We start from the raw sequence: 14619 nt of genomic DNA, 5'->3' as shown, positions 1-14619 counted from the left end.
TCTCAACTTAACTTGTATACCCAACTTGTATACCAAATATTTCTTCATTCAAGTTATTCATATTTATGTTGAAAAGTTAAGGCCCCATACAAATCCCTAGGTACAACTTACATTCTGCTAATCAGAGTGTGTCCACAGTCCGTCTCAGAACTAATCGTCAACCAATTACCTAAGCAATACTATACAGTCTAATTTTTTGCCAATGATCTCTGGTGCGAAGCCTTAATAAGTCCCAAAAGTCCACATAAACAACATACGTAGACACTCTCCTGTTTGCCCTTGTTAGTGACCTAAAAAAAAATTAACTAGATTATTCAACAATGTGGAATGTGTCTCAGCTCGCGCGGTCCGACAAGCTTCAAGCCTGACTTTGAACAGTGCCTCTTCAATAAAGGTGCAACTCTAGGTCACTGCACCATGTACCAAGAGTCATACACAGTTGAAAAACTTCTTCACAGTTAACTTTGCTAAACTCAGCACAAGTCTTGGAATTTCAGGAACTGAATTATCTGACGAAAGTGCATGTTTGCATTATGGGTATCGGCAACAAAAATGGATCTGTGGCAAATTGAATTTTCAAGCCAGGAACGCATGTAACAATTTAAGTTGAAGATGAGTCAATTATTTTAATCGGGCATCAACTCGAACCAGGAAATGATCAACATGAAAATATGTTCAAGACCTGAAAGCTGCTGTCAATATCTTTTCCTCACGATGGTGACAATAGAAGTTAAGGATGAGTGAAAAGAAAACTTGGGTCTACTTTTAGAATGACAATAAACACAAACCTATAGATTAAGTGGGAAGAGGGTTGAAAAGGAAGGCGAACATAATTGTCTGATGCCTGTACGATGCCCAGAGAGTTTGTGCATGGAGCTTGAATAAGGAGGAAAATACTCCAGTCCAAGAGTTCAGTATATCAAAAAAATATTCATAGATTTTTCAATTAACATACCCCATAAACATGAAGAGAAAACAAGCGGTTGTCATCAGTGCTCCTCTGCTAGATGGTGACAGCATTCCTAACATGGCAACGACTGAAAATGAATCATATGCAACATTAGAAAAAGCTCTGAGAAATTCCAGCTATCATATTTTGAAGGAAGAAATATGATGGCAAATACTCACTGATTACAATTAAGATCATGCAGAACAATTGGATTCCAGATCCTAACAGAGAGCTGAGAATCATGGGATAATGGGGTGGCCTGAACACATCACCATGGACAAGTTTCCAGCCAGATTCTTCCATGGTGTCCTCCTACAAGCAACAAATTTAAAAATATTCGGGAATTAATCTTCAATTGAAAATGTCAGGTTTCATATTATTTTCACACACTTCACCATTTAGCCAGTACTTGACACAAGTCCATCAAGAAAGCAAGTAAACAACTATTTATCTGTTTCCTAATTAGAAGGGTCAGCTCTATCAATTTATTAATTTCTACTTAAATTTTTCCACTGAATTTTGGGAAACGCTATGTGATTTATCTGGTTTTCAATGTGAATTACATACAATGTTTGTCTTTGTTCTTTCTTCTCTACTTTGCTGATCATTTTTCTATTCATGTGGGGCTGTGCCAAGAATAGATTACTTCAACTTTTGTAGTAAGCAAAAGCAATTAGCAGTCCAAAACCAAGTATATTGTGCCAAGATGTTCAGTAACTGTCTCTTTATTCCGATCTACTTTTAATTCCAACTTTAGGGCTTAAGAATATGCCGGACATGGTGATTTCACACTCGTTTTCTGCACACCAGCCTTCCTCTGGTTTCTCAGCAAAACTAGAAATGTTGTTTAAACAAAGAGTGCACTGCCAAAATGTATTTTGTGTAAAGGAATATTATAATCAAAAGGAAACTTTCAATCCATGTGTCTCAGCTAGGTCCAAACCCAGGCCCTAAAAGTAAATGATTATTGGGTGAACCTATTAAATCCAGATCTTTAAAATTTCTCTTTACAGCATAAATGAAAGATTCGATAATATGAAACAGGTTGAACGTAAATAGATTGATAAATAAGTGAAACAAAAACGGAGACACCGAGAGACACAAAAAAGCTCATGGGGTCAAAATAATTTACCTCTAGGAATTAGTGATCTAGTCCAAGGATGTGCAGGTTAGGTAGATTGGCCATGCTAAATTGCTCCTTAGTGTCCACAAGGTTAGATGGGGTTACGGGAATAGGGATAGGCATGGGCTCAAGTAGGGTGCTCTTTCTGAGGGACAGTGCAGACTCGATGGACCGAATGGCCCCCTTCTGCACTGTACATTCTATGAATACAAGATCAAACTACCCCAGATGCTACAATTCTGAAATAAAACTTTAAAAAATGCTGCAAGTACTCAGCAGGTCAGGCAACATCTGAGAGGAGAGTAAGTTGACATTTCAGGTCAAGGACTTGCTGCTGAGTACTTCTGTTTCATTTGACAATCTAATGTTGCACCATGTAAAGTACTTTCCCCAAACGTTAATACCAGCTAAACCCCACCTCCTCCCTCCCCCCCCCCAAAAAAAATTCAGACCATTCTTTGGCTTAATTTTGCATGAGTAAAGCAAGTTGATCTGAAGCATTGCTCAAGAATATTTTGAGTGCTGGAAGGGTAATTCTTTTGCGGCGCAAGAGTTACTACTGCAGTTTTAATTCTTAATTGTCTCTCAGTAACTGAGTTTAGACGGCGAGTAAACTGTAAATAGTTATGGATAATTATTCAATTCACCAGATGCTACCACATGCAGCACAAGTGGATAGCACTGTGGCTTCACAGCGCCAGGGTCCCAGGCTCGATTTCCCGCTGGGTCACTGTCTGTGCGGAGTCTGAACGTTCTCCCAGTGTCTGCGTGGGTTTCCTCCGGGTGCTCCGGTTTCCTCCCACAATCCAAAGACGTGCAGGTTAGGCCATGATAAAGTGCCCTTATTGGCCAAAAAGGTTAGGAGGGGTTATTGGGTTACGGGGATAGGGTGGAAGTGAGGGCTTAAGTGGGTCGGTGCAGACTCGATGGGCCGAATGGCCTCATTCTGCACTGTATGTTCTATGTTCTTTTAAAAAAAATTCTGTACATCATTAATTTTCTTTCATGGGATGCAGATGTCACTGGAAAGGCTAGCCTTTGTTGCCGATCCCTAATTGCCCTTGAACGGAGTGGCTTGCTAGGCCATTTCAGAGAGTAAGGAGTCAGCCACATTGCTGTGGGTCTGGGATCACATGTAGGCCAGACCAGATAAGGATAGCAGATTTTCCTTCTCTAAAAGACGTTAGAAAAACAGGTGGGTTTTCACAACAATCAATGATAGCTCCTTGGTCACCATTACGGAGACTAGATACATTAATTGAATTTAAACTCCATCAGCTGCCGTGGAGAGATTTGAACTCTTATCTCCAGAGCATTAGCCTAGGTTCTGGATTACTAGCTCAGTGACATTACCACTATGCCATCATGTCCCCATCATTAATTATCTTAATAAAATGGAATTTAAAACGGTTCTCCAGGAAAAAAAATGTAAATTAACTTCATCATTTCTATTATCTTTAGAAGAAATTACAGCATAAACAAATCACAGAATGCAAAGCTTCAAAGAAAGGGTTTTCCCCATTCAGAAGAATAGGATACAGTGGACTCTATCTATGTTCCTTCTAAGCTGCCTGGGTACACAGCAACCTGGGATGTAGCAGGCAATGCTATAAACTCTCTCTTCTTAGGAAGCCCCGTGGAGTCGAGGATGACTTGCATTTACACTAAAAATGAGTTGTCAGGTGACTGAAGAGTCCAAAGCATGATCTAGAGCCTCTGTCAGAGGTGGGACAGGCGGTGGTTGGAGGAATGGATCAGTGGGGTGCCCAGGTCCCCACGTGCTCCTTTTGTTGTCGACGCTTAGCTTCATCTGGTTCTTGACGATGAAACTAGAGATATTCAGCTCCTTCCCAGATGCTTTTCCTCCACTTTAGGCGGTTTTGAGCCAGAGGTTCCCAGGTGTCAGTGGGGATGTTACACATTTTCAAGGCTTTGAAGCATTTCCTCTGCCCTCTCGAGGCTCATTTGCCACGTCGAAGCTCAGACTAGCACATTTGTTTCATGTCAGGCATGCGGACGATGTGCCCCGCCCAGTGGAGATGATCGAGTGCGGTCAGTGCTTCGATGCTGGGGATGCCAACCTGAGGTTTTTAAAATTTGTTCATGGGACATGAGCATCGCAGGAAGGGCCAGCATTTAGTGCCTATCCCTAGTTGTCCTTCAGGAGGCAATTAAGAGTTAACCACATTGCTGTGGGTCTGGCACATTTAGGCCAGACCAGTTAAGGACAGCAGATTTCCTCTCCTTAAAGGACATTAGTGAACCAGATGGGTTTTTATAACAATTGACAATGGAATCATGGTCATCGTTGGACTTTTAATTCCGGATTTTTATTGAATTCAAATTTCACCATCTGCAGTGGCGTGATTTGAACCGGAGTCCCTGGTTTACTAGTCGAGTGACAATACCACTACGCCACCGCCTCCCTGAGAACATGAACGTTGGTGCACCTATCCTGCCAATAGATAGGCAGGATCTTGCAGAGGCAGTGCTGATGGTACTTCTCCATGGTTTTGAGGTGCCTGCTGTACATAGTCCAAGACTCTGATCCATATCGGAGGGCGGGTATCACTATACTGCAGTGTAATAAACTGACCATGCACAACAAAAGAAAAATAGAGCGAACATTAAAACTCAAGTATACAGCGCATGTCCAAAGTAGTGGACCATACAGGGTTTGTGAGGGCAATGGTGCACAATCCAGTTACACCTGGAAGATGATCCAAAAAGTATCATGGCTGAAGACCCAAATAAATAATGAGAGCTTAAAGAGCAAGGCAGAAAGTTATTTGGTTCTGAGAAAATGGGATAGGCGAATTAATTGCTTGGTTTTGTTTTTTGCTTTCAAAACTGTTATATACCTTAACTTATTATAATATTGAATTGCAAGAGCGTATTAAAGATTTTGAAGAATACAACGTGGATGCTGAAATCACTTGTAACATTTCTAGCAGGAGTAAAATACTTTTGTCGTGTTTTATAATTGACTGTTAAGAAAGGTAAGCCAATTTGAATGCTTTGAGCCATAGTTACTTTTTTATGACACGGATGCAGTATACCAGATGGCAAACCTGGACAACTGGATAAATTAGTGGAGTCCTCCCATCCCCACACCCCAACAGTACAACTGAATGTTTTTCAGGCAAACAAGAACTGCCAGCAGCTTAAGTCATAAATACCCTCCTTATTCCCAAGTCACTTATATCCACTGGTCAAAAATACATACAATGTCATCTTCTCTGTTATAGTTCGCAATGTCCTTCCTGAGCGTTCGAATGATTATCATGCTAAGAATTCCTGAGAGAGGGAAAACAAAAAGTTCAGAAATCAGGTTTTCAAAGATGATGGGTGAATAATGTCAACGTTTCAGATTTGTTAATGATAATAATCTTTATTGTCACAAGTAGGCTTACATTAACACTGCAATGAAGTTACTGTGAAAAGCCCCTAGTCGCCACATTCCGACACCTGTTCGGGTACACAGAAGGTGAATTCAGAATGTCCAAATTACCTAACAGCACATCTTTCGGGACCTGTGGGAAGAAACTGGAGCACCTGGAGGAAACCCACGCAGACACAGGGAGAACATACAGACTCCGCACAGATAGTGGCCCAAGCTATGATTCGAACCTGGGACCCTGGAGCTGTGAAGCAACAGTGCTAACAGTGTTGGAGCATGGGCTCTAACCTTAACTCCGTCATCATCTCAAGGCACCAGCAAGAAGTGGAAAAATGTTTTTCTTCAAGAGTATGTGAAAAATGACACCATATTAACTGTAAGACTTATGTCCTGGAACATTCCTTTCAGTCGTACCTTATTAAAGACACAAACAGCATTTCTGAGCAGGATCGAGGGAATGGTCACAAAATAATTAATTTCTTGATGAATAATTAATATTTCATGTTGATGTCAAGGATTCAAGATACTGTTACTTCACTGGAACCAGGTCTAGCAGCGCCTCTCTCATTAGACTAGAAGCCTATTGCTGCATAAAACTATCTGAAACCTACTCTTGCCGTTCGTACTACTACTAACCCAGTCAATAGTCAAATAATTAAAGTCCCCGATTGTAACTACATAATTCTTGCGCTTCTTTGTAACTTCCTTGCAATTATTTTCCTCTACATCTTTTCCACTAGTTGGTAGCCTATAGACTACACCGAGCAATGTAATTGCACCTTTCTTATTCCTCAGTTCTAGACAAATAGATTCTGTCCCGGACTCCTCTGGGAAATTCTCTCTCCAGAACAGTAATTTCCTGCTTAATCAATACTGTCACCCCTCCCCGTTCCTATCGTTCCTGAACAATTTATATCCAGTCCCACCCTTCTTTCAGCCAGCTCTCCATTGTAGCCAAAACATCATACTTCCAAGGGACTTTCTGAACCTACAACTCACAAATCTTATTTACCACACTCCATGCATTCACACATATACACAGTAATCCCATTTCAGACGTTATTACTTCCCACCTTCCTTTGAACGCACCTAAAACTTGTCATTTTCCTACCTAGTGCTATCCACTTCACCCAGTATTTTGTACTCCTTGGCAAAGTACACACCAATACGTTGACGAACCAACAAGGGAACAGGCCATCTTGGACTGGGAGTTGTGCAATGAGAAAAGATTAGTTGGCAATCTGGTTGTGAGAGAACCCTTGGACACGAGTGACCACAATATGATAGAATTCTTTAACAAGGTGGATAATGAGGTAGTTGATTCTGAGACCAGGGTCCTGAAGCTCAATAAATGTAACTATGATGGTATGAGGTATGAGTTGACTATGACGGACTGGGAAACATTACTGAAAGGAAGGACAGTGGACAGGCAATGGCAGACATTCAAAGAACGAAGTGAACTCCAAAAGTTGTTTATTCCTATTTGGCACAATGGAAAGGAAACTGTGGCCAAATCATAGCTTACAAGGGAAATTAGAGATAATATTAGATTCAAAGAAGAGGCATACAAATTAGCAAGAAAAAACAATAGACCTGAGGATTGGGAACAGTTTAAAATTCAGCAAAGGCAGGCCAAGAGATTGATGAAGGAAGGGGAAATGCACTTGAAAAGCAAGCTAGTGGGGAGCATAAAAGCCGACTGCAATAGTTTTTATAGGTACGTAAGGAGAAAAAGATTGATAAAAACGAATAGAGTCAGAAATGGGGGAATTCATAACGGGGATCAAAGAAATGGCTGAGGAACTAAATTTTTTTACTTTGCTTCTGCCTTCACAAAGGAAGTCATGAATAATGTACCTGAAGTTCTGAGTAACATGTTTTAGTGAGGAGCTGTAGAAAATTAGTATTAGTAGAGAAATGGTGTTGGGGAAATTAATGGGATCGAAGGCAGATAAATCTCCAGGGCCTGATAATCTTCATCCCAGAGTACTTAAGCAAGTGGCCCTAGAAATAGTAGATCCATTGTGGTCATTTTCCAAAATTCTTCGGACTCTGGAATGGTTCCTACAGATTGGAGGGTAGTGAATGTAATCCTGCTATTCAAAAAGGGATGTGGAGAGAACAATGAGAACTATAAACCAATAAGCCTAACCTCGGTAGTTGCTCGAGTCCATTATCACGGATTTCATAGCACAGCATTTTAAAGCAGTGGTATAATCAGACAAAGTCAGCATGGATTTACAAAAGGGAAATCATGCTTGACAAATCTACTGGAAATCTCTGAAGATGAAACAAGTAGAGTTGGCCGGGAGAACCGGATGTGGTTTATTTAGATTTTCAGAAGGTTTTTGACAAGGTCTCACATAGCAGATTACTATGTAAATTTAAAGCGCATGGGATTGCGGAGTTTCTCGAGATGGACAGAAAACTGGTGAACAGACAAGAAGCAAACTTGGAATAAATGGGTCTTTTTCTGATTGGCAGGCAGTGATTAGTGGTGTAGCACAGAGATCTGTGTTAGGACCCCAAATGTTCGCGTTATGTATTATTTAGATGATGGAACTAAATGTGTTATTTCCAAATTTGCAAATGATGCAAAGTTGGGTAGGAGGGCAAGCTGTGAGGAGGATGAGAGATGCTTTAATGCAATTTGAACAGGCTGGCTGAGTGAGCATATGCATGGCAGATGCAGTATAACATGGATAAATGTGAAGTTATCCACTTAGGTAGGAAAAATAGGAGTGCATTTATTGGATGTAAATTGAGAGGTGGATACTCAGTGAGACCTCGGTGTTCCCGTGCATCAATTGCTGAAAGTAAGCGTGCAGGTACATAAGCAGTAAAGACGGTAAATGGTATGATAGCCATTATAGCGAGAGGATTTAAGTATAGGAATAGGGATGTTTTACTGCAATTGTATAGGGCATTGGTGAGGCCACACCTGAAGTAGTGGGTGCAGTTTTGGTGTCTTTATCTGAGAAAGGGTGTTCTTGATATGGAGGGAGTGCAGCAAAAGTTTACCAGGCTCATTCCTGGGATGGCGGGACTCTCATACGAGAGACTAAATCGGTTAGGATTATATTCATTTGAGTTTTGAAGAGTGAGAGGGGATCTCATAGAAGCTTACAAAATTCTAACAGGATTAGACAGGGTAGATTCAGAAAGAATGTTCCCGACGGATAAGGGATCTTTTAGGACTGAGGTGAGGAGAAATTTCTTTACCCACAGAGAGTGGTGAATCTGTGGAATTCATGCCACAGAAAGTAGTTGAAGCCGAAATGTTGAGTGATGTCAAGAAGGAGTTAGATACAGCCCTTGGTCCTAAAGGGATATTATTGGGGGAGGGGGCTGGATCAGGGTACTGAACTTTATGATCTGTCATGATCATAATGAATGGCGGAGCAGGCTTGAATGGCTAAATGGCCTCCTCCTGCTTTTATTTTCTATGTAGATTCCAAGTAAAGTTGCCATAGTCCCAGATGACCATAGGCTGCTTTCCCCTTTTGAGGGGTAGAGTTGACTGGTTGTGATTTATCATAGAATTTACAGTGCAGAAGGAGGCCATTCGGCCCATCGAGTCTGCACCGGCTCTTGGAAACAGCACCCTACCCAAGGTCAACACCTCCACTCTATCCCCATAACCCAGTAACCCCACCCAACACTAAGGGCAATTTTGGACACTAAGGGTAATTTATCATTGCCAATCCACCTAACCTGCACATCTTTGGTCTGTGGGAGGAAACCGGAGCACCCGGCGGAAACCCACGCACACACGGGGAGGATGTGCAGACTCCGCACAGACAGTGACCCAAGCCAGAATCGAACCTGGGACCCTGGAGCTGTGAAGCAATTGTGCTATCCACAATGCTACTGTGCTGCCTGAGGATCGCTGCCTGAGGATCACCTTGGTATCCTGTCAGATATTGGCACCTGGTTCCCACACACTTATCAATTACTGTGAAGCCTCCCCAAGAGCACTATCAAATGATCTGCAAGGAAATTGGTCTCAGCTCGATTTAGGTGCAACTCATCCGGCCTGTACAATTCTCATCTTCTCTAAAACTGGTCCCAATGTCCCACATTTGTACTCTTGAGCCTGTTCCGCCATTCATTGAGATCATGGATGATCTGGTGGCCTCGAAATCTGCATCCTGCCAACCCCTGATAACTTATTACCCCCTTGATTACCAAAATTCTATCCACCCTTGCCTTAAAAATATTCAAAGACTCGGTTTCCACCATCACCTCAGGAAGAGAGTTCCAAAGACCCACTACGCTCAGGAAAAACATGTTGCCTCATCTCCATCTTAACTGGCGGCCATTAGTTTTTAAACAGTGATCTCTAGCCCTAGATTCTCCCACAAGAGCAAAACACCCTTCCATAGCCACCCTGTCAAGACTGCTCAGAATCCTATATGCTTTACTCAAGTTGTCTCTTTCCTTCTAAACTCCAGCCTAGCCTGTCCACCCTTTCCTTATGAAATACACCCACTCTAGGGATTCGCCTGGCAAACCTTCTCTGAACCGCTTCCAATGCGTTAACATCCTTCCTCAAATAAGGAGACAAAGACCACTGTGCTCTAAATGTGGTCTTGCTAGCATCCTGCAATACTGAAGCATAACCTCCCTACTTTTCTATTCAATTCCCCTCGCAATAAATGATAACATTCTATTAGCTTTACTAATTACTTGCTGCACCTGCATACTAGCCTCTTGAGATTCATGCATTGGGCCACCTCTGCATTTCAGAGCTCAGCAATCCTCACCATTTAGAGAATATACTTTTTTATTCTTTCTGCCAAAAAGGACAATTTCACATTTATCCACAAGATACTCCATTTCCCAGATCTTTGCCCACACATTAACATATTTGGAGCCTCCATACAGCACCGTCACAATTTATTTTCCTATCTATCTTTGTGCCACAGCAAATTTGTCAATCCATTCATCTAAGTAATTTATATAAATTGTAAACAGTTGAGGTCCCGGCACCGATCCCCTTGACTTACACCCATATCTTGCCAAGCTGGAAAAAGACCCATTTATGCCCACTCTCTGCTTCCTGTTAGCCAGCTAATCTCCTATCTACGCCAATATGTCACCCTGATAACATGAGTTTTCATTTTCCGCAATAACCTTTGATGTCGCATTTTATCAACTATCTTCTGGAAATCGCAGTACATCCGCTGGTTCCCCTTTACTATAACGCATGTCTCTTGCTCAGAGAATTCCAAGAAGTTGGTCAAAAATGATTTCCCTTTCATAAAACCATGTTGATTCTGCCTGACTACCAATTGACCTTCCACTTTCTTCTTTAGTAATAGCTTCTAACAATTTCCCTATGACAGATGTTACGTTAACTGGCCTGTTGTGTCCTACTTTCGGTTGCCCTCCCGTTTTGAATAATGGAGTCATATTTGCTATCTTCTAATCTAGTGGCGCCTTCCCTGAATCTGGAGAATTTTAGAAAATTAAAACCAATCAATTATCTCACTAGTCACTTATTTTAAGGCCGTAGAATGTAGTCCATCAGGACCCGGGCACTTGCCAGCCCTCAGAAAAGCATGTCTTTCCCCCTAACTATCAAATCTCCTACCACAATTGCTCTTCTAGAATTCTTTGTACCCCCAAACAGCTCAGCCAAGCATGATGCCAAGGACTTGGGTTCTGGCTATACTCCTCAGACGACACATCACCCTCATGAGCATTCAGAACTGAATACTGGTTGGAGAGTGAAGTGCACTCAGCAGATTCCTGCACCATCTGCCCATTTCATCTCAACTGCCTCATGGAAGTCATTGTTGTTGACCTTAACTGGCCTGAGTGCTGCTGATATCTGAGCCAGTCGACAAGGTACTCCATTTCAGTTGAAATCCATGGAGCTCTGCCACTGCTGGTGCCATGATCTTCCATGGAATAACTGTAAAAATAACAGATCTACCAGCTGAAAACACAGTAGATTAAGAATGCATAGACAATTGAATTGAAGATACAAGGTAGAGACAATCTGAGCATTTTCCATGAGTGAGACACGCGTGACATAGCTATCTGGTATATCATTATACTTTTTATGAATGTTAGGTATTTAGCTTCCCTAGAACAGAGCTTTCCAAACTGTGGGCTGTGAAGCTTGATTGAATGATAACAACTACAAGGCCCCTTTAAATTCTTGCTTTTGTCCCCCCATTGTTGGACGTGGTGTTTGAATATTTTGCCTTTTCATCAACTCCTCTAATGCTCAAGTCCCGTTTCCCCCACTCAACAATGGAGCATCTACCCCACAGCTCCCCCAACACCACTGCACCAAATGTTCAACAGCTCCTGTAACTCTCCCCCCCGCCCCCCCCCCCCCACACAAAGCCTGAGGCTTGAAAATGGGGTCACACTGAGAAAAGGTTTGGGAGGCACTGCCCTTGAATATAGAGCCAGAACTTCCAAGGATTGGCAATCACAGTTGGCTTGCAACTCTGCTCCTTTTTACTTGTATTGGAATGTAGCTGCGCATTTAACGCCTGAGCTGTAAAGCAGATAAATTTAAAGATCTCAGCCATTTTAAGACTTCAGGGAAAAGGAAGTGTGTAAGGTATGTGGGTGGGATGGTAGGTTGGGAGAGGCCGGTGGTCAGTTGGGGCGAGGGTAGGAAGGTTTGGGTTGTCAGTCAGGACAGGTCAGACGAGTCAGGGTTCCTGGGTGATAAATCAGAAGGGTTAGAATGGGTCGGATGGTCAATTGGGGTATGGTTGGTGGAGGTGCAATAGAGGTTTGGGAAGAATAGTCTGAGGGTCAGGTAGTCAGTCAGGGGTTAGGAGAGTAGTCGGAGGTTCGGGAGAAGTTGGGGTGTCCAGTAGGGAGTGTAGCTGCACAGTGGTTAGCATTGCTTCACAGAGCCAGGGACCCGGGTTCGATTCTCGGCTTGGGTCACTGTCTGGTGGAGTGTGCATGTTCTCCCCGTGTCTGAGTGGGTTTCCGCCGGGTGCTCCGTTTTCCTCCCACAAGTCCTGAAAGGCGTGGCGTTAGGTGAATTGGACATTCTGAATTCTCCCTCTGTGTACCCGAACAGGCGCGGAGCGTGGCGACCAGAGGATTTTCACAGTAACGTCATTACAGTGATAATGTAAGCCTACTTGTGACACTAATAAAGATTATCAGTAAGGGAGTCTGTAGGATCAGTGCTATAGTTACCCAGGAGTTAGAAATGGTTTTCGAACGTTAAATTTTTTCTGGGCAACTATTCCAAGACAGTCAGAACCATCCAAAGTCTCCAATTTAAATTGGTGGGTATTGGATCTCATCACCACCATGGAGATCAAAGTTATGAGCCTTAGAGTTTGCTTTTACAAAATGCATTAAAGTTATGTAATGAATGAGGGAGTCTTAGTGGTAGATACACATCTTGTTCATACTATGTATAATTACATAGAATATGCAATACAGAAACAGGACATTCACCCCAACATGAGCCACCTCCCAATCCTCTTTATCTACTCTAGTTCTTTGCTCCCTTGTGTTTGTCTAACATCCCTTTAAATACATCTATGCTAGTCATCTCAACTTCCTTGTAATAGTGAGATCCACATTCTAATCAGTCTCTAGGTAATGACATTTCTCCTGAATTCTCTCTTGAATTTATTAATGACTAATCTTATATTCAGTCTCTAGTTTTGATCTCCTGCACAAATGAACACATCATCACTACATTTACCTCATCAAACTCTTCTACAATCTGAAAAGATTGTGAAATTGTTCCACGAAAAAAATTGCAATAATAATCAACTCACCAGAGAGAAAGAAAACTACAACCACCGAATTCACAATCGAGAACCAATGAATCTGTACATCGCTCATGGTTAAATAGGTGTCCCAGCGTGATGCCCATTTAAGAACACTTCCCTAGAAATATAAAGCACAGACAGTTGTGCACAACATTTTACTTTATACACATTCTCCATAAATGATTTGCTATTAACTTGACACTGAATAGTTTCATATTCTAGTAAAATTTAATTACAGTCTGAACAATGTTTTACCATAATCTGAGGCCAAAGCAGCAGTAAGAACCCTCAGGTCACCTTGACATACTGAGTGTTCATACGCACAAACAAAAGCAGATGTTACTTTCTTGTGCACACTACAAAGAAAATTAGGAATATCAGTGCATATCTTTGTGGTTCATGTCCTTTAAATGCACAGTGATTTACATTTTCTCTCCACAGAAGCTCCAGAAGTACAATATTTGAGTTTAAATGAGCATTGTCAACCAACACATATGCTCTGCAATTGACTCATGTAGGATATAGACGCTGATTTCTGACATAGCACTTACCTCCCAACGGACAGAGTAAGTAAAAAGCACATCATTTTCTTTGTTGGGATCAATTTCCTGGGGAAGAGAACCTGTAGCCTCAGGCAGGATGCAATTTCCTTCCTCATCAGTCTTTAGGTCTGGGTAAAAAAGTTAATTATATAATTCAATAAGAATAGTTTTACTATAGCCCAATATTTAAGGGCCTCAAATAATTTGGGAATACTTACTCATGCAATGAGACAAATATTTATATGGCGCAGAAAATGTTAACTTGATTGATTTTTGTTAGCAGAATAGGTTAAGATACCACCTTTAATTTACCACTTACTCAAATTCAGTGAACAAACAGACAAGCAAATAGTGTTTTCTACCTTAATGAGATATTCTGAATGAAAAGTTAAGTGTTTATGTATCTTTTTGTAAAAAGGGAAGAATTCTCCTTTCTAATACTATCACCTCACCTAAAACTTATTACGTTGGGGATGAAGAAGGGAAAATGGTTCTTCGTCAAACTGGGCACTGAACAAACAAATATAATCTGAAGGAACAAAAGGAAAATCAACGTTGCAGGTGTTGTTCCTGAATATATTAATATTGGGGCCATTATTACCCATGGTAAGATTCAACAACAGCAATTACCCTGTATTTTTTGTGGCTGTGATAAGGATCATGACATTGGCCAGGGCATAAAATTTCCTATTCTTGAAATAATGCAATGGATCTTTAACATCCACTCAATGAGTAGCTGAGGTCATGAGATGTCATCTCTTCCAAAGGCACATTTAAACAAGCAAGTGGGGAATTAAGCTGGGTACTTGCAGGTGTATATCACTCTGTATATC

At 41.5% G+C, this 14619-nt stretch overlaps 1 protein-coding gene across 1 annotated transcript in view; it reads right to left on the bottom strand.

Annotated features, from left to right (window-relative positions):
* Window positions 1-14619, bottom strand: part of tm9sf4 (transmembrane 9 superfamily protein member 4) — a 100090-nt gene that overhangs the window by 21716 nt on the left and 63755 nt on the right. Inside the window, exons 7-11 of the mRNA XM_072514965.1 lie at window positions 13796-13914; window positions 13251-13362; window positions 5299-5369; window positions 1129-1261; window positions 956-1037 (exon numbers count right to left, since the gene is read on the bottom strand). Coding sequence (XP_072371066.1) covers window positions 956-1037; window positions 1129-1261; window positions 5299-5369; window positions 13251-13362; window positions 13796-13914 — 517 coding nt within the window. The remainder of the gene's footprint in view (window positions 1-955; window positions 1038-1128; window positions 1262-5298; window positions 5370-13250; window positions 13363-13795; window positions 13915-14619) is intronic.

Source organism: Scyliorhinus torazame, chromosome 8 (genome assembly GCF_047496885.1).
Source record: "Scyliorhinus torazame isolate Kashiwa2021f chromosome 8, sScyTor2.1, whole genome shotgun sequence".
In the NCBI taxonomy this organism is placed as follows: domain Eukaryota; kingdom Metazoa; phylum Chordata; class Chondrichthyes; order Carcharhiniformes; family Scyliorhinidae; genus Scyliorhinus; species Scyliorhinus torazame.
The sequence above is the reverse complement of the archived record's forward strand: the minus strand, read 5'-3'. Positions and strand labels throughout refer to the sequence as shown.